This window comes from Dermacentor silvarum, chromosome 4 (assembly GCF_013339745.2).
Source record: "Dermacentor silvarum isolate Dsil-2018 chromosome 4, BIME_Dsil_1.4, whole genome shotgun sequence".
NCBI classification, from domain to species: domain Eukaryota; kingdom Metazoa; phylum Arthropoda; class Arachnida; order Ixodida; family Ixodidae; genus Dermacentor; species Dermacentor silvarum.
This window is the reverse complement of record NC_051157.2, coordinates 198366015-198386572: the sequence shown is the minus strand read 5'-3', so window position 1 is coordinate 198386572 and position 20558 is coordinate 198366015. Positions and strand designations below refer to the sequence as shown.

The following is a 20558-nucleotide window of genomic DNA, read 5'->3' as shown; positions in this document are numbered from 1 at the left end:
CCAGTGTAGTGCCTGAATGTCTGTCCGTTGATGAGTTGGTGTCCCAGAACACCACGAAACCACATGTGAGGTCATTGTTGGCGCTGTACTGTATGAACGCATTGATGGCCAAAGCATCAAAGAGAAAAAATATCCGATACCAGGACTTCTTGGACTGCCTACCAGAAGTGTAGGCACTTTGCTTCTGGTCAAACTTATCGACTGCTCCCATCCACAGGTTGTAGTCTGCCGGTGCTTTTGGGCAGATGACAGCCACCAAAGAACCATTGGAAAGCTTCCGTGATATTTCCACAGTTTTCATTGGATTATGAAAATTCGACAGAAGGTGAACATCTTCAGTGTCATGTCACTGATAGGCTGTGACATGACCTTTGCAGTGTCACAGGTATTCTCCCTTGTTGAGCTTGTTGTTTCTTTTCAATTCCCCAGGCAAGTCCTTTCTGTTTGTGAGGACCGTCGCTGCAGCTAGGATGCTCCTCTCAGCGAGAGTTTCTATTTGTCGAGTGAAGGTGAAATAGTTGTCAAAGAACAACCGCGTTCCAGGCTGTAGGCTCTTTGACAGGTAAAGCACAAAAAGAAGTTTGAATTAAAGGAAGCTAATTTAATGGAGGACTTACCTGCAGGGGCGCATGTGCACTGAGCTAACACATGAGTGGGAAGTTCCAGAAGATTTATTCACACGTATTTAAACATTACAGGACACCTGTCACTAACTGAAGTAATCGATGATGCGTGCCTGCACACATTTTATCGGGCCATTTCATCGCTGGCGTCGGAATCCTGGCCGCTGAGGGCAGAAGGGTCCTCAGATGTAGCCTATTGAGGGCACGTAGCCTGAATGATCACTGCATCAGTTATGACACTGCAGGTCTCTACACTGCTGTCCATCTGCACATAATTCTAGAAAGTCATGCCGTCCAGGAGAACTCTGCTGATGCTTTCAGGTACGCAGTTATTGCCAGACAAAGTCTGCACCGCCTGCGCTTCATATCGCCACTAGGCATGAGTTCACCGAAACCACATTTCCAAAAACAATTGGCAATAGTCTCCCAACTTATTGGAGTTCCAGGCAGTGGCAAAAATTTGTGGAGATCGATGGCATATGCTTTCTCGCTGTTAAGGCATAGCATCCTTCCCACAGCATGTCGGCGTACAAGGTTATCAAATTTTGGATGACGCCCATGTCCATGGGCTGAAGCAGAGCCGTCGTGTTCTTAGGCAGGAAAACCAAGGGAATTGCATGTAGGCCTTCGACATCGCAGTGCGCCGTCTAGTTTTGGACGAAAAAATATATGTTCCATACTTTTGCGGTGAATTTTCTGTCTAGCGTGCATGGACCCAGTCTGAAAAAATATTCATGGTCGTTCATGACTTCTTGTTGGCAACGTAGTCAACGTGAAGGGTCTTCACACCTCGGAAGCAGTGAGGCTTAGCCGCTTTGCTGATTACGAGCAACCGGCAACGCTCCATGCCCGTTGCGTTTGAGCACACCATCACCGTTAGCCTTTCCTTGCTTTTCTTCTTGCCGGCACAATTGTCACCTTGAAAAGTGATCGTTTTGTAGAGGAGTTGTTTGTAATAGAGCACCGTCTAGTCCGCATTAAAGACGTCGTCCAGCGAGTAAGAGGCAAGGTGATCCTTCAACTCCCCAGAGTCTCTGAATGCGGCTGTGTCGGTGTCCGCCTTCTGGCTACAAACAGTCTTGAAAGTGAGGCCGTTCCTTGAAATGTGACAGCCATCCGTCTGATGCTTAGAATTTGTTAATAGCCAACTTGGTTGTGAACTCCCTCGTCTTGGCTGCAATTATCGGCCCACTGAGTGGGAGGTTCTGGCTATGAACCTGTTTAATCCACATGACGAGAGCGTCTTCAAGCAGGGGATGTACTGATGTCCTTAGCCTCTTCCTCGATAGTGGGATTTGCTGCTTTTCCTATCCAGCGATGATGGACTCCCTCTTCTTGATTTAAGGTGACAGTGTGCGCTTTGTGATGTCATATTTCTTGGTGATTTCTGTTTTGTGAGTGCTTTTCTGCTCCACCTATCGTTATCATTAAGTGTTATCATATCGTTATCATCCACCTAAGTTATCATTAAGTGAATATAAACCAAATTTGCTTTTATTATGCTCGGCATTATCCTCAGTGTTAACAGCCAGTGCGTAATCTGAGAAGTCCTGCAGGATCTGCTCCTAGGCATATTGCTCCGCCGTCCCTGATCTGAACTGGCAAGAATATGCATGTCACATAAAGATATGCGCCAGAGCACATGATATGTGCCACCCAAATAAAAAATACTCATTTTAACGTTCCCCACGTCTTGCTGCCTCCAATATCCACTCTGAAGATCAGCACAGTCCTTTATAGCATGTAGCATGACCTCATTGCAAACCGCCTGTTGGACGTGTCTTCAGTTGCACAAATTTCCAGAAATTTCTAGGCTTTTTAGAAAATTTTCGACTGAGCTAATGTAGTTATTGTGATCACGGCCGTACAGTTTCTTACCGAGATATCGGTACACCTTGAATTCAGCTTTCTATTTTCCAAATCCGCTCATTGCTATTTTGTGGGTGTGCTCTTTGCATTTCAGTGATTTGAAAAGCTCAGTCAAAAACCAAAATGGGTAGCCTAAAGGGCAGCTTCATTTTAGGGGAACGTACATATGCAATCCCTCCTGCAGAATGCCAGTGGAATGTTGAACTTGATAATTTGCATTATCTCACTTTAATGTAGGGGACTATAGAAAGAGAGAGAGAGAGATAAATGAGATGGGAAAGGCAGGGAGGTTAACAGGAAGGTAGATATCCAGTTTGCTACTTTAGAAAGATTGAGGTAAAAACTGACATAATCCCTTGCAGCGAAATATACCGTGGAGAGTATGACTCTCTTGGTGCATTTTCCTTGAAGCCTGGTCCGAGTGTTGTCAATGAAAGACAAGGGTGATACTTGTCAGCTCGAACCAGTTTTCTTTCATCATGGGAGACACGCACGCTTCCCATGTTCAACAAACAAATGTCCAATATGTTACCACGCGAGTTCAGCCCGTGGTCCAACTGTAAAGGGTTCTTGAAAGAAATAAAATCAAAGAGAGTGGATCCTTTATGGCTAATATACAGTTAAACCTGCTTATAACGAACCTCCATATAACGAATTCCTGGATATAACGAAGTTTTTCGATTCCCCGCCGTTACTCCATAGAAGCACATGTATTTGAGACCTCTACGTAACGAAGTGGCAGCGGGAGACCTCCTCGATATAACAAATTTTCCCCTCCGACCACCTAGAGATTTCGCCCTAAATTTTGTCATTTTTGCGCGAGCAGCAACCGCAAGCACCTTCTCCGCCGCGATGGAATGCGAAGCGAGTGCACGTGTGTGTGCGTGCGTGTGCGAGGCGGCCCTGCATCCCTTGACCCGGCGATCTTGCCGCCGCGGGCGTGACCTTTACCCCTCCCTTCATTCCAACCTGATCCTGCCGCTTGCTGCAGCTGGCCTAGCCCGCCAAGCCGGCACTCTCTCCTTTTCCAGCTGATGTTGCCGACGCGCTGGTACACGCTGTGGCACATCAGACTCGATGAGCGCTGTCAAACGCTGGCGGCGTGTGGCAACGCCGCTGGAGAAGCGAGCGAAGTGACCTTCGTGCTGTTGTCTATCGCTTCAACGCAAACTGAGCGCCGAGATGCCCGAGAACACACAGCACGCAGAAAGCTACAAGCCGCCGACGCACCTACACTGCTAGACTCTGCCCCAACGCAGATCGCTTTCAAGATACGGCCTGCGCGACCGCGCGCCGCCCCCGCTATCCCTCCCCCCTCGCTCCCTCGCCGGTGCCTCGAGCGCAACGGAAGGCGCGCTTCCTCCCTGCTTTTCTTGCGCGCGCGAGATTTAGACGCGGTCGTCGCAAGGAACTAGCAAGGAACCCTTTTTGGCTTTCGGTAATGTAGCCACTTTATCTTGTGCCAACGCATACTCTGCATCACTCCGAAGATGCAAGTCGTTGCATCCAGAGAGTCTTTATGCCCTGATATTGTAGGTGTGAGTATACTCCGTGGCTGTAATGTGCTTTGAGCATAAATTTCAACCTGCCGATGTACTGTAAATTTGACCTTGCTTCTCGAATTTCAAACGGCGACCAGCACATTTCGCCAGTTATGGTATCATTGGCTGGGAAAACATTTCCTCCCAGCAGCCATTGTCTTGGTTAGTTCTGGTTCTGGTTTAGGCATTCTATTGTTTGGCTCAAGTAGTTGTTGCTGAGATGTAGTTGTTGCTGGGACAGCAAGTCTTTTTCACAGTGTGCAACCCACTCAATAAGGGTTGTAAGACTGTCGGGATAAGGGCCATACTCGGCTGTTAAGGTGGTTAGATTTTTTTGTCGAGTCGGCTTGTGTCTCTCCGATATTTCAATTCCAAGGTATTTGTAAGTTGCTGTCTTTTGATAGAATTTTCTTGTGTGAATGTCACTCCGTCACAGTTTACGTAAGTTTAAGCCCATGCACTGCATTTCTTTTATATTGAACTCGAGGTAGTCTTCAGCTGCAACCCAGGAACTGATACTTAAGGTCTTGTAGGTTTGCTGCTGATTCCACCTACAGTACAATGTCATCAGCAAATGCCAAGCACGAGATTTTTTTGTGCATCTCTTGATGGTCTGTTGTTATGGTGGAAAGTCTCAGTCCAGGTCCCTCGCCATGTAGTGCTCTCCTCAGTAGATTGTTCATGTAGATATTGAATAGGGTTGGTGATAAAGAAAAGCCCTGTTTCAGTCTAGCTTTTAGGTTCACTTTTTTTAGATTTATGTCCATGGACTTTGTATACTGCTGTGCATTCTGCATAAAGTGCCAGTTCAGCAGATGTCACTACTGATAACTGCAATGTCTTATGGCACTCTGATTGACTACCGCCACTGTCAGTGGCCGTCGCGACCGCCAGCTGCTTTTGTGTCGCGCCACTACTGCGCGGTATCCACCTGCACACTGTGGTCTGCCACTGCTGATAACTGCGATAACTCCTCATGCTTCGCAACATTTTTTTTTCCATCTCTTGGCGAATTTGTCCAGTGTGCTGAATTTTCAAACACGGTTTGCCATTGTCATGATCACTGAAGTAGTCGCGGAGTAATGTTGTAGTCAATGCACGTCATCACCCCGTGCCCGCTGTTGTCTGCACTGGAAGCTACTGGAAGTTCCCATGCTCTAGTCAGAAGCCGGCCACCGAGACTGCGTGATTTGGTCTCTTGCTTTTAACTCTTGTCTTAAGCAGCACTGAAGGTTGTTTTTGGCAGGAAATCAAGCTAGAAAGGTGGCCTTTCATTCGAGACCAAGTAGGCCGTGTTGCAGGGTGTGGTTTTCAAATGGCGAATGATGAAAAATTGATCATTTTCGGTGCTTCCATGGGCAAAACTGAGCATTTCGATGGATAAATACACCGTTTTCTTTGCTCAATGATGCATCAATTAGAGTTGATGAAGCTTTTGCAGCACAGATTGTTAAAATGTTAATGTTAACCAGAAGGAGGCAGTTAGCTGTTGGCGCATCAGAAAGCTCATTTTGGACAATTACCTTTTTAAATGCTGCATGGAATTGCTTCGTGGTTGGGTTAACATTGTGGCCGCCATGGGTTCTGATAAGACCAAAGAAAAGCTCCAAGGTGGTTCCGACAAGTTCTGCATGTTGGAATATACCTTGCAACTTGCAAGAAAGGTTGAAAGGCCAAGCAGGCTTCGCATATGAATGACAAAACCTATAAATCTGGTTTCCTGGCTTGCCTCAATTACTCTGCCTCAGAGAACACATAACAATTTCTTTGAATAATTATGGACTACCAATATCTGAAAAAGTGAGATTTCTTGGTGGGGGTTACTCTTGACAAACACCTAAAATACCACTGCCATGTCAGTTCATTACTGCACAAAGTGTCATTTGGTATTCATGTTCTTATCGAAGCATGTGCATACTTTGCACCACATATTCTTACTTCGTTATATCATGCATATATAGGTAGACATTTAACATACTGTTTGTCTACATGGGGCAATACATATCCTACTCTCCTCAAGCCTTTAGAATGCCTTCAAAACCAAGCAATGAAGCTCGTGACATTTAGGCCGCTGCATTGCCATTCCCTGCCTATTTACGAACTTCTTCGCATTCTACCCCTTCGATACTTATTTCAATATAACTTTCACTTCTCATGTTTCGCTTCATTCATCTTGACATTCCTACAGATGTCCTTTCTTTGTGTTACATCATTAATTCATACAACAGTAGGTTTTCTTAACAGAATAACCTCCTTTTGCCCAAAATCACATCAAATTATGGAATGTTTACCCTCGGATTCGGTGGTATAGGTGTTTGGAATGCAATTCCTGCGGACATTAAGGTTACCTCTTCCTTTTATTCCTTGAAACGAAAATTAAACATAAAATTGTTAGAGGAGCTGCTCTGATTTTCTTTTTTCTGTGTTCTTTTTTTGGCAACTTTTCTTTTTTTTTTCGGCGGATGCATGTTTTCTAGTATTTTTGTAGGAATTTCTACTATGTATAACTTTATTCACTCTTATTGTTTATATTGATTTTAAACAAATACGTTCGTGTTGTATTGTTATAAATTCATGAGTTATACGTCTTGATAATCTGTCTTTATGCCTCTGTTAGCTTATAATGAAATAACCTTTCTTATGAGCGCATCTCTTTATTTTAATGTATTACCTTGTTATTTTGTATTTATTTAACATTCTGCAGTCTGTAATTGCTTGTTGAATGCATCCTGCTGCTGTTGTATGCAGCAGATTATGTTGTATGCATTGTGAAACAGGAGGTCCCCAAGACAGTTACACTTTGGGACCTCCTAGTGTACTGCTGAAGATGTATGCTTGTTTTCTCTTGCGCTACAAATAAATGTATACTTGGTAGGTACCGAGTTGTTGTTATAAACAGATTTTCTATTTTATTCACATTTATCCTTATTCATTGGCCCAACCCTGCTGATACATGCTTCTCGAATTAAGACATCAAAAGTGTTGTTTATGGTTTCGAGAAACTATTCCTTCAAAGCCTTCTAAAAGCAGCGCACTGCATGCTGCTAGTTCTGCTACTACATAAATGCTCAGTACTTGTGCAGCTAGCCTAACTTTCATGGGCTGCCGTTGCCATGCAATGTCTGCCTTGTGCAGCTTATTAACTAAGTGCAGGCCCTCTTTGTGCTGCAAGGTGTGCGGTTGCTCTGTGTGCTTTATTTCCACAGTTCCGCTATATTGATCAACAAAAGGACCCTCTATAAGCTATGGTTTTTACAAGTTTTAACGTATGGCTGGGGTCCAAGGAGGTGGCTGTGTGCGCGAAGGTTGTTTCTAAGTTATTTTGGTCACTGAGGCTGCAGCCAAGTTAATGCAGCATCGCAATCTTGGTAGGTGCTCCAACAATCACATGTGAGAGCTCCACTTGTGGCCCAATGTCGTGCATAAGTAGGAGGCATTGCCTGACAAGGCTTGCTTGTTGTTCTCCAACAGTTCCATCTACGAGAAAATTTGCTAGTGGCAGCTTCCACCTCCCGTTCATGTGCACTGCCATAACAACGAAAGCAGCTTTTGCTTGCAGCCATGGGTCATTATCAGCCCCAGTGCCAACGTCGGCAAAACCTTGAATGCTGCTTCTATTCCAGTACAGTTGGTGCCTGATGGACATTTCATCCACAATTACAGTGCTCACGGTCTAGCATTTGTTTCAGTGCACTTCATTTGCAGTGCATCAGAAGCCAGGCTTCCCATCAACAGTTTGATACCACTTCCTTATCGTTCTTGGGTCTGGCAGGCACATTGCAGAAACCTTTCTCACATAGGTGGAGGCACAGGGTGAATAGAAGTTCAGTGTGAGAGCAGAGCCCCCTTAATTCGGTTGTAAACTGCATTGGCGTGCTTGTCCCTGTGCACTGTGCATTTTATTTTCTTTAAAGCAGGCATTGGCAGCTCTAAAGTTACTCAGCCGCTAGCGCGGAGAGCATTCGCTCTCTCCTTATCATGAGCGAGAGCGTTCCAGACTCTATAAAAGACTCCCCCTCCAACGGACTTCAGCCTTCAGCTTTTGAGCAAGCTTGATTGTGCGCCCCTCTCTGTGCAGAGGCCTGTAGAGCTGACCACTCCATAATGATGTAAATTAGACGTCTTTGTTACTCATTACGTGGATTGCCTTTCGTCTCTGCCTGGGCCCCTTCATGCTCGTGTGCTCTTTTGCATAAAGTTTATTCTCTCTCCCTCCTCAATGTGTCTAGCACAGACTTCAACTCAGCTTTCTTTTTCTGCAATAGTCCTGACTGTTGCAATTTTTTATTGTCTTTCTTAATGTCGAGTGCAGTGAAGCAAAGTGTACTGCACTGTCCCTATGCCACAGTCGAGATGCGAGCCGACAGGTGGAAACACACTGTGGGATTAAAGTTGGATGAACAGGGGTGAAATATGCCTCATACAGGTTGGCTGACATTTTGATAGGTGGACCTATGTTTTCACAAGACTGCCTTCTCATCCTTGGCATGCGCACTCCGCCAACATGTCGGACATGGTGCCAGAATTCTTTTCTTAACAACCGTTCCTCAAGGAATTGCACATCATCATGAACCAACTCAGTTATCAGCTTGTACTTTCTTGGAGCATTTGCCTCGTTTTGCCTGCCATGCCTGACTGCGGCTGAAAACACCTTGTCATTATGCAGATAACAGGAGCACTTAATCAAGCTCACAGATGCATTATCAAGTTTGGATGACAAACACAATAAAGTGTCGAGTGCTATGACACAGCCAACCGTGTACACAAACTACTCGCAACTTTTCTTTTCAATGCACATAACGGTTTTTTCATCTATGTAAACTTTGGTGCACCATTGCTTAAGCTGTGCATAGCTAAGGTTCCCATGTTCTCCATTCATAAAGCCATCGCAGGTCTGCACCTTTACAGCTTCTCGCAGCTAGCACATAAAGGTAGCTGCACTTGCGCGTCGTGGTAGCTACAGCTGGCCGGTGTCCACTAGCAATCGCTTCATTGAAGAAGACGCTCAATTCTTTGGCCAAAATTGTTTCAAAAACAGGGAGTGGGGAAGCTTTGCACGTTTCTTACAATCTTTCAGACAGTTGCCTGAACATCACTGGATGGTTTTCCTTCCACTTTTAAGCTTAGAGAATTCTCTTTGTGGGGCAGCCTCGGCATTTCACTGTGGGGACTTCATCAGAGAGCAAAAATTGCTATCACCAGCAGATAGTACATGCCTGCGAACATGATCATTCAAAGTTCTGTTCACGCGAGTTCTATCTGTGGGAGGACATGTTTGGCTGATGGAGTGCTGCATATGTCAGGCTCATGTGAAACAATGTAATTGGGCTCAGCTTCGTAAGGCATATCTTCTATGTTCTTGCCATGGAGAAAGAATGTAATTCATGATTGAAGGAATGACAACACATGGAAAGGGACTACGGAACGGAAAGCAAAAACATGGCCTGAAAGTGTTCGAGGCTTGACAGCAGGCACAACAAACGGCAGCAAAGCACGAGAGAATCATCACAAACATCATCTTATATACAGACAAAACAAATAAACTATAGGCAGACGGCTTATACATGCAAATGCATTTAACTGTTTCGATGCTAATTGTTAGTAAGTTATTACAAGAAAAAAAAATGACTAAACTACCAAGTCACACTGCTAGTACTGAAATAATGGTACACAAAGTCGCACTGCATAGCACATTTTAGTTTATTTTTTTTATTCACAATTTCTTCAGTTTTCTAACAGAAAACCAATACGGTCAGGACTAAAGTGTACTACACAGTTTAAGTTATTTAGGGGCAATGCAAGACCTGTAAGAACTTCATACCCTCCCACAAAGACAGTCTGCGTGTGAAAGTATCATGCCGGCAGTCTACTAAATAATCTACGACGGACCTCAGCGTACGCGTGGCATTGTTATAGTGCTGTTCATTGCTGCCACATCAGATGTGTTTCTGATTAAAGTTACTGTGCCTTAAGACCACCTTCATCATCACTCGCTGCAAAGGAGCCCAGCGGAAATGATTTCAACCACCACCGCTCTACAGCCTTTTCTAGGTTGTGTAGAACATTGCTATAAAATGCTGGCTCCGCAAGCCCATTTTAGGATATGTTGTGTAACCGCGTTGTTGTTCTGGAAACACAGATGCTAAAGCAGTGCTCCTGCCAGAACCAAAGTACCCTTATGATGAAATCTAGTGGATTTCAACTTCCTGGTCTCTTGCTCTCTGAACATCTTTGCTTATCAGTGTGCGAGTGTACTGTGCAAGTCACCTTTGCGCGAAGGTGCTTAACTTCTTCAGTTGCTGTACAATTACAAAAATCACAAGTCCTAAGCAGCCTCAAGTTGTGCCATGCTTGCTTATGGCGGTGATTGGCCATTCCCAGAAGCCTGTGCTATGTTATATTTCTCAAAATATTCTTTTGGTGGCCTCGTTGGCGTGTCTGTCAAATTGACACTTGGCAGCTTCAAAGTGACTGGCTGATAGAGCATGCACCGTCTTACGCCAACGCCATTAACAGGCTGGTCACAGTCCTCCAGCGACTGTGAGAGCAGCAGCACGAAAGGCTTTCATTACGTGAAAAGTACATATCTGGACAGCCAGTGAAAATTCAAGCACTGTTATGATTGCAATGATTTCAGAGAAACTGAAACTGCTACAACATTGAAGTTGACTGAGGCGGGGTTCACTTTTGTGAATATTTCGAGGAGCTGGCCTACAATGTGCTGGTGCTTTGAAGCTACAAAATTACATGCAATAATTTGGCTATCACTACTTCCGTCCTGCACAACGAACGGCTGTGCCTGTAACTTATTGATCTTGTATGTGGCATCAAGCTGCAGAGCTTCAGGAAACAATTGAAAAACGGTAAACAAATGGTACATTTTAGAGTTTTAGCCTTGTTAAATGAGTCCATGAAGCATGTTTGTAGTAAATATGTATAACCTTTGTAAGCACGTTTGTTCACAGCGGTTATGTGTATTTGTCATCTATCATGACCTTAAAGCAGACTGACTTTTTTGTTTAGATATTGATGTATGTCAAGTGTGTATTTCATTCTTGCATAAATCGATTGAGGTGCAGGTGAGGTATTCGTATGCCCAGTTGTGTATACGTCACATGTATCATTACGTGAATGCGTGAGCTATGCCATTATTTGTCATAATTACTGTATCTTGTTTTTTGCACATTCTGTCAATTTGTTACCCATTTCTTTTTTTTTTTTTGCAGTACTATATTTGTTTTCAGCTTGCTGCCACTGTGTGCCATGTTTCTGGGACACTGACCCTGTCCAGCCTTCTCAGGCTAGCCCCAACCATAGGCAAGATGTTAAATAAAGATTGAGAGCAAGATTCCTCATCTCAGGAACTTGCACTAAAAGAATCTAGAGCCCCTGATTGTCATTAACTACTTGTGGAAATTTGCATTGAATTTCTCCTGGCACATTTGGATTTCCTCTTTGCATTCAGGACTCTATGGAAAAATTTCGTCTTTTCTGTTTAAGCAAAACTGGCATAATTTTGTTTGTTGCATGCTCTGTGCCTTGCCCCAGCGATTGATTTTGCAATATACATTATTTTTTTTTATATGTGAATTCACGATGCAGTTTGCATTTGCGGATGTCTATCTTGAAACATTTTATAGTAGAATTGTCGTGTTTATTATTGTGGCATGTTCTGCACTTATAGAGAGCGTTCATTCATCTTAGAGCTATTCATTATAAATCTTAGCATGAACTCCCAATTCATTGGAAATAAATAGCCCTGGTTGCCCTTGAACACTCGGGGGCGATGGGCACTCAGCAGATTCACTACCGCATTATCTTGAAACAGCTCTAATACTCCACTGCAGTTTCATACTACGATTGCTGGAAACAATGTCTAGTGCCAGTGAGTGCTTGTGGTACAGTCATTTGTCTAAATGTTACCCTTCTGGCCTCAGACACCGATTTTAAAAATTTTTGTACTGTTAACCTGTTTAAATGTAATTTGTCATGGCAGGTCTTCATTGGCAATAAGTAGTGTCATGTAGCTGCTCATGGTCACTAGTTGACAATTTTCAGAATAAGGCAAATGTCATAAATTTACCCATTGCAGTGTCCAGCCAGACATCTAGATTTAGTTGCACAATTCAACTCGTAATAAGGTCATGCCTATTCACAAAAACCTTTGAACTGCTTAACACTGCCAGAGTAGCTGAACTACAGCACCACGTTTTTAGTATGGAGCTCTAGCTCTACGAAGTAGCCTGCAGTGTTTACATGTTCACCCGTCCATGTTTTTTTTTTTTTTTTGACAGTTACTATTTTTCACCGGATTGTCACAAATCAATATGTTGCTTGGCATAAGTTGTTATTGTATCAAAAAATCTTGAACGTTGTTACGAATTGTTCACTGCTATTGATGTACTTTGAGTGTTACTTGTACTTCTGGGCACAAGTTTGTCTAATAAAGAGTTTAGTATGTGAACTCGCAGTTTTGGCACTGTCTGGTTCTACACCGTCGCTACACGACATCCAACTGCAAACATTACTGGCAGGAAAAAGCTCATGTTAGAATTGGCATGACTTGCGTATTAGGTCCCGACAGCATGCCAACAATGCGAGTGCCTTCATTACGTCAATTCCTTGTTATGCCACATGACAGTCACAATGCGGTGCAAAGAAATTGCCTGTCAGTCACGCATCACAGCTTCCAATAGCCATTTGTGCTTTCTTGGCAAACTCTGTGATCCACATCTCCGGATGGCAGACAGCACAGAGTCCACACACTGCGTGGGCTCTGGATGGTATGCACACTTTCAACCTTGTAGGCCATGGCTTTGCCTGGCCAATTCAGCAAAGAGCAAAGGGGTCACTGGATTGGTGGGTGCCAATCTTAGAGGCCATGCGATGCTGTTGAGCTCCCGCAGTTCTCGAATGCGGCGCCATGTGCAATGGCCCACACCAAGCAAGAGCCGGAAAAGGAGTAGGGGGGGGGGGGGGAGGGGGCTAGCTTTCCTGTGGCATCCTAACATTGACCGAGTAATTGATTACGTTTCGATTGAGACCAGTTGGTTGGGTTTTTGTTGTCTCCTTGTTCATCTGTTCAGTACAAAATCCAGTAACGCCCACAGAGTGTGCCTCCAGATCTGCCTCTTGCAGGTCCAGCAAGAGGCACCCACAGGTGGTTGACAGAGGCACAGCGCCTGAACTGAATGCACTTTATTTCTTTCTTTTTATAAAGAGCACAAGTGTCATCGGCTTCGTGAACTTGCCAACACAGCAGACAAGGCGACAGTGGAGACTATCTTAAATAACTGAAATACCAAGAGACGCCAAACACATTGCACAGCCCGGGAAGAGAACATCTGCAGGCTGCTCACATCTAGAAACAATTGCGCAGCAAGAAAGTGCTTACACTTGCAATACAGCAACACTTTCAGCCATTGGGTGCTCCATCGGTCGAAAGCGGTCCATCGGTCCACTGCAACGGCTCGAGTGGCACTGGCTAACACACACATAAATACCCAAGAATGTGGATGTTGGAAGAGCCGTCGCTGTAGCACGACTGGTAGTGCATCGCACACGTAATGTGAAGGTTGTGGGTTCGGCTCCCACCAGCGGCAAGTAGTTTTCTCGTCCAATTTCAATGCCCTTTCATTTATCCTTTCTACTCTTCACTTAGAACTACACATAACTTCCCCTATGCTTTCCTTGGCTTCATATGGCCGCCATTAACAAACATCAGACCTCTCAGTTCCCCCCTTTGTTCTCGTTAATTGGAAATTACTTCTTAATGTAAATCTGCATTCAAGCACCAAACTGTCTTTTTGGCATCACACAATTGAATTGACGGTACCCTGGTATCCACTTTGTCTAAGGATTGTCATTTTATATGATTTAATATTCTTGATACGCTGATGTATCAAAGAACTATAGTTGGCTCATCAGATTTCTCACTCTACTGGCATTGCAACATTCTGTATTAAAAAATAGCATCACAAACAAAAGGTTAATGATATCAATTTTAATAGAGTGGTGGCACGCAATACCTGTACTGTGCTTGTGCAAATGCTCAAATTCAATTTACTCTAAGTTACTGCGAGGGCTGTCATATTAGAAGCATGTAATACCACGTACATAAAAGTGAATTTTGTATCACGCAGACTGTTACTAGTGTTTGTGGAGTACTGCTTTGTGCGTTGCACAAAATTTACAACTCTACTGTTAAAATATACCTCCTCAGTTCTTTTCATTATAATAATCTTGAAATCTACTTTGTCATATAAGTTGCTAAAATGAGCTTAAACTGTGCAACCATGCTACCTGATACAAAATGTTAAAAATGGGCAGAAAAAAAGCAAAATTCTCATGGGAGCAAAATTCTCAAGGCCATTGACCTTAACAGTAACAGATAGCAACAAGTGCAAGTTAACTTTTGACTGGCGTCCTTAATTTCTTCGTACAGCGCTGATCCCACATATCTGTCATGGGTGCCCAGGTTTTTGTCGCTTTGTCATAACCTAAAAAGCATGTCGGCTTCAGTGGCAGAAATATGCTCAGCCTAACGATGGCTCTATTACATATGCCTGAGTAGCTGCAGCTGAAATTTAGATTTAAAACTAATACATTACTTCCAATTGTCAAGTCTACAGAATTGCTTTAAAAGTTCTACACCTAAGTTAACGGGACTTGGAAGAAAGTAAACATCTGGCAAGCACCGGCAACAATGCAATAAGTGGCAATGCTTTGCACCAAGCGTCTGCAAACTGATATTAATTTACGCCAGACAAAACCCACCGCAGTGGCTTAGCGGCTATGGTGTTACACTGCCAAGCACGAGGTCACGGGATCCCGCCGCATTTCGATGAGGGCAAAAGGCAAAAACGCTCGTGTCCCATGCATTGGGAACACGTTAAAGATCCCCAGTTGGTACAATTAATGCGGAGTGCCCCACTACGGCATGTCTCATAATCAAATCGCAGTTTGGCACGTGAAACCCCAGAATGCAAGTCATGCTAGGCGAATGATACCGGAAGCATCAAGAAGACATTGTGATTAGGAGAGTATCAGTACTAGACCGTTTTCCCAATTCGCAAATGTGCTTCTCTGCACTGCACATAAGCTCGACCAATGGTGGCTGTTGTTCAAATGAAGAAGTGCTAGCTGCACACGCTGGCACTTGTCTCGTGCACACGATTTCTTCACAAGACCTACATTTTACATGTCATAATACAAGCACACTGTGCTTGTACAATTGGGATCCTTTGTCTAGAGTGGCCAGCTGCGGACTGTGCCAGCGTCCATAGCTGCTAGGTTCCACAAATGTTTTCCCTATGGCCCATGGACCCAGCAGGCGGCATGAGCATGCGTGGTGTCATTGTTACGGCAGCCTGCATTTTTTTTTCGATATACGGCGGCCAACTCAGCCGATTGACCACTTTAGACAAGTGCAATTCAGACTACACACTGTTTGCAAAAGCGAGCACCCCACTGTTAGGTGGGCAAACTGCCCCGCAGGAAAGCTAGCTTTACAATTCTGAAAAGGATCTGTCACCCACCACCGAGTCTGCTAAATCACTAAATGTGAACAGCAGGACAGGTGGTTACTTCAAATACCACTGTAGTGTCCTAGCTTTGCAAGGTGTTGAGATTCAGCATGCTTTGTCATGAGCTTCACCGTTTTTCTCACAAGACCCCTTTTGGGTAAACTTATTTCCCCAAAGTGATGGTGCAATCACAAAGACCATGCCTAGTGCAAGAATGTTCACTTCACAGTACTATGGCGCCATCTGTCGAAACAGAGCCACAGGAAAACTGAATCGGAAAGAAGTTTTTCAGGACTCACTGCTACCAAATTCTAGAAATAGTTGCTAGGGCAAAGGCTGACATAAAAAAAATTGCCAGTTTTGGTCGAATGGCGAAGCGCCGACTACGAGAGCAAGGTTTATCATTGCACTTGAATTTAAAGGACGGTGTTCTCACTACACGCGGGTCTGACTCACGCGGATGCACCAAAATTTATGGCACCCTTAAAAGCTAACAGACTGTGTAGGGCCTGTATTGACATCCCACAGGTGCCACTACCTTGCCTGTAAAGAGCCATGCCAGTAAAACTGCAGTCACTTTCAGGTTCATGCACTGATATTGTATTGCACCTTGAATATTAATAGTTCAAGATGACTTAAGACAAAGGCATGCGCCGTGAATGTTATACACCATGACATCTGTTTGTGGGGTGCCATTCAAAATTCCGAGGAATAATTTAGTCAAGAACAGAAGACCTGATATTAGCAAATTTAGAGATTGAATACTAGCATTATATAACACACGTATGCAGCATGTATAAGCATATACATAACATACAGTTGAACCTTGTTATAACGAAGTTGAAGCCGAAATTACGTCGTTATATCTATTACTTCATTATACCAACTATTGCCATATACTGCAGTACATACATGCCCAATGGTATGCACAACTTTAAACATGCAAGGACGATGGCTCCACGGATCGCTACGCAGCAGCATATGCAATGCATATTCAATAAAATCACAATAGAGTCTGGCAAGTGCAACACGAGACTTTTTAGCGTCCTTACACTTCAATGCGATTATCTTTCGCTTACGCTTTTCCCTTGGCTCATTCATATTGTCATGAAACCCGCTGAAGTATACGGCCGACAGAGCTTGACACAGTGATCCGACGTTTTCTCGTGGCCACGCGGCTCCGCTGTGTGAGCCCACCGACTTAGCTTGGCTGGCTCATGCTTTTTTCACGCAATGTAGGAAGTCGCGCCTAGCTGCGTCAGCACAGCACATTGCGCCGCAGTGAGAGATAGAGAAGTGGAGGCACTGGTTTGCAGCACGCCACGCAGATGCATCATAATCAATATGTGGCACGGCGCAGCAAGGCGAGGCCTCGGAGATTGCGATCTCCGAGTGTGCCCCTAGCTTTGCCAGCTAGGTGCTGCAGCTAGAGACAGGCGTGACAAGAAAGAAGTGCTGCTTGTGCGCGGCAGTGAGAAAGGCCAGTATTACTCAATGGCATATTCAAAGCGGGAATTTTGAACTGCTGCAGCGAACGAGTGCAGAACCAGGCAGAAAGCAATATGCTCGGTGTGGATCGGTCGGCATCTTTGGTTTCGGAGACGAATCTAGTTCAATATATCCATTGACAGAATGATTTCACTTTGTTAAAACAAGGTTCAGAATGCATGGATATCTATGGGGATTTCAAGGAGAATTGCATTTACTTTGTTAAATCCTGTTTTGTTGTAACAAGGTTCAAGTGCACCTAAATATATGTGGAGCCCCAGGTGACGACGCCGCCAAAAAATCGCTTAGTGGCTCCATACAATTGCCATCGCAACAAAATTGGGCAACTCTAATAGCCTAGCTGTTTGCACCAGACCTTTGTGCAACACTCCAACTGGTGCACTTAATTGGAGTTTGCAGCGTGCTGCAAGGACAAGTTGTCGAATGGGCTGCACATCACGTGTCCTCCAATATGCATGCGGAACAACACAAAAGCTAAATACCAGCCTTGACAGCTATCACGCCAAAGCCCCAGGTTGCGGAGAAGTCCCGGGTCTTAAACTCGGCTAACTATACTGAACAACACCAGCGCCGGTGTTCTGCCTCTTCTTCCTTTGTGCTGTCACTGCCACTGGCAGATCGCTTGCGGATGGATTGGCAACAGCTCCCACAAGGTTTAGAAACCATATTTATCAAGAATACAGGGTGTCACAAGCTTTTACAGGCATCAACACATACTAACACATACATTACTGTCTTTCTCGCCCATTTTGTTGCACAATTGATCAACAAAAGTGCAAAGCTGTCTTTGGGTGCCATGACGCTATAGCAGCATCTACATAAGAACACTAGCCTTGATTACACTGCACTTAAAATGCTGCCGAAAAGTTTTTGCACCAGAAAAAGAAGAATTCTTCTGTTGGAGTCAGTCGGAAGTGTAAAAACAAGAATGGGAATGGCGACAGTGTGGGAAAAAACACTTGTCCCCACTTGCTTTGCACACCTGTCCGTCACAGTCAACACTTTCTCCGACTGCTACAGCTTGTACTGTACCCACTCTTCTCTTAAGTGACTTGCATTTGTGGAAATGGGATGGCAGCTTTTCAATCATAAGAAAGCCCAAGTGCCAGGTGTATTCTGTACATACTGCACAGACAAAAAATGCTTTTAAAGTACACGGGCCTTCAAGCTCTTCTAAAGCATGGCAGCGCAGCTGCTCTGACATGGCTTCACAAAGAACTAAGTATTAGCCCAATAGTGTGAACAGTCAAGCACAAACCTGCCTCTGGAGTCACACTGAGGCCGAAAGGCCTCTTAGCCAGCGTGATCCCCGATTTGTGGACAACATATACCTGGCAATCCAAAGTATGTTAAATGCTTTCTTACACTTGATACGTTTGCCTTATACAACACACATACGCTTTCTTGTCAGCACATAGTGTTTTCTTGTCAGTCACTTGGGGTAACCGATGCGACAGAGAAAAAGCCGTCATCGGCGCGCACGTACACTAATGTCAGTCAACAACTCGTCTTGGTCTCCGAGTAGGATGTCGTAGTGCACAAATCTTGCCAAGGTACGTCCGACAGCGGGTGAAAACCGACGACAGACACACATGTACACACACACACACCTACACATGCAGACAGCACTGGTCAGTTGTAATCTGCTTGGAGAGGGAGAAAAGAGAGACAGCGTCTGTAGTGCACATGTTTGTGATGCAGACGTCTGTTTTTGGCTGCCCTCTGCTTGTCATTCAGTCCTGTGGGAGGAGCACTCCTCCTCGTTGGTTCAGGCATGGACTGTGTCGCAGTCCAGCTCCATTAGCGACTCGTGGTACGGTGGAGGCTCCTCGGGCGTTAGCAGGGCGCAGGCCTCCTCTGCATCTGGAATGAGAAGACGGAGCCCTTTCGAGCGTCAGCGGCTGCACAAGGACATCACACACTGTGATGCAACATACAGAAACACTGTTCTACAGAGTACAAGAGGACTACGAATCTAACAAGGACAAGTACACCCCAAGATGAACAGTGCTCTTGTGCTTACGTAGATTAAAGGGCTGATGCTGCCAGCTTCCCACACACTGCCTCAAACTAAGCCTTCAAGGCCTTCAGTTTCCTCTTTTTTTTTTATAACCGCCTTTACACAAGTGGGAACACTGCAAAAGCAGGCACTCTTGGGTCATCTCAACAGTACATCGTGCCCAATTCATAGTAATTGTGCATCTTTGGGCGCCTCCAGCATTTTACAGACAAGCTGCAGAGCCACAAATCTGCCTTTGTGCTTTGACACTAGGCCTAAACTATGTGGGAAAATCTGCATCACAGCTACCAAAGCGATATTGTGTTTTTTCAACTTAGTCTAGTAATTAGCAGGTCAAACACAGCGCACTGGCATTTCTGATCTTTGGTACGAGCCAACTATAAAATAGTGAATATTTCGCTATGAACCATGAATTTTAAAGGGCCCCTCTCATGAGGCCCACCAGCAAATCTTGGTCATGCACTGGAAGATGTTACGTGTGCTTTCTGGGGCATTCTACCTTAAAGGCCAACCTCCATGCAGCGAACTTTCACGACGAATTTCACGTGACGAAAAATCCAGCACGAAGTGCCGTCGCAAATTCGCCACACCACACTCCATGCAACCAAGAGCCGGCGAAGGCTGCCGACCATGCGGTCGACGCAGCCCGCGAGGAGTCATTGTGGTCAGACGAGATGGGCTACGAAAACGACGTTGGCGAATAAAATCAGAAGGCAAAACAGCACCTAAATTAATGTTTTTACACGTAAAATAGGGCGCCTGACCTGAAAAGTGTGTACAATAAGTGCTTGCGGTTAGCCAGAATCTATTAAACTAACTTTTTCTTCCTTTTTTTTTGTGAATAGCGTGGCATGTCGGTATTTCGCCGATACTGATCCCTCGTATGTCACCCTGTGTTTGTTTAAGGATCTCTCCACTCGCGCACAGCTGAGTTTTTCTCCCGTCAGCTTCCGCCTTCGAGCCTGCCCTGCCATCGAGGAAACACTGAAAGCTATTAGACAGTTTTAGTATAGCGTATGCAACTAATAGCGTACGCTATAGTACAGTGTACGCGCTAAGCAGCACACGTTTATTAGAGTTTTAGTTGGCCTGCGAGATCTTCCGATCTCAAAGGCCTTATGCCATCGTCATGCCTATCTCTCGATTTCACCGATAGGCGACGCTGACATATCGAAGGTTTCTCTCGTTAGGCTTTGTTTCGTTTGAAACGAGAAGCGATCTCGAAAACTTCACAAATTTATTCGTAATACACTGTAATCGAAGCGGCCCGAGACTAAGCGAGAGCCGTTTACGCAGTCATTTGCTACGAACGAAGCGAATTCTACAAAAGCCACGCCAAATTCAATTCGAAGCGGGCAGTGGGGCCCGCCGCCATGTTTTACGTACGTGGCTTGCGAGAAGGCTCTTTTGTCGCTTAAAGTAGCGAGCCACCCATATGCCGCACCTACGCGATGCTTCAGCTCGCGTTTTT

The 20558-nt window shown here is 44.7% G+C and overlaps 1 protein-coding gene across 4 annotated transcripts in view; it reads right to left on the bottom strand.

The window, feature by feature from the left end:
- Positions 1-17716: 17716 nt before the first annotated feature.
- The window catches only part of LOC119450892 (choline/ethanolaminephosphotransferase 1-like), a 73201-nt gene continuing 70359 nt past the window's right edge, over positions 17717-20558 (bottom strand). For all 4 annotated transcript variants that reach the window (XM_037714367.2, XM_049666315.1, XM_049666314.1 and 1 more), the window contains one exon: positions 17717-18930. In XM_037714367.2, coding sequence (XP_037570295.1) covers positions 18836-18930 — 95 coding nt within the window. In that variant the 3' untranslated portion in view covers positions 17717-18835. The remainder of the gene's footprint in view (positions 18931-20558) is intronic.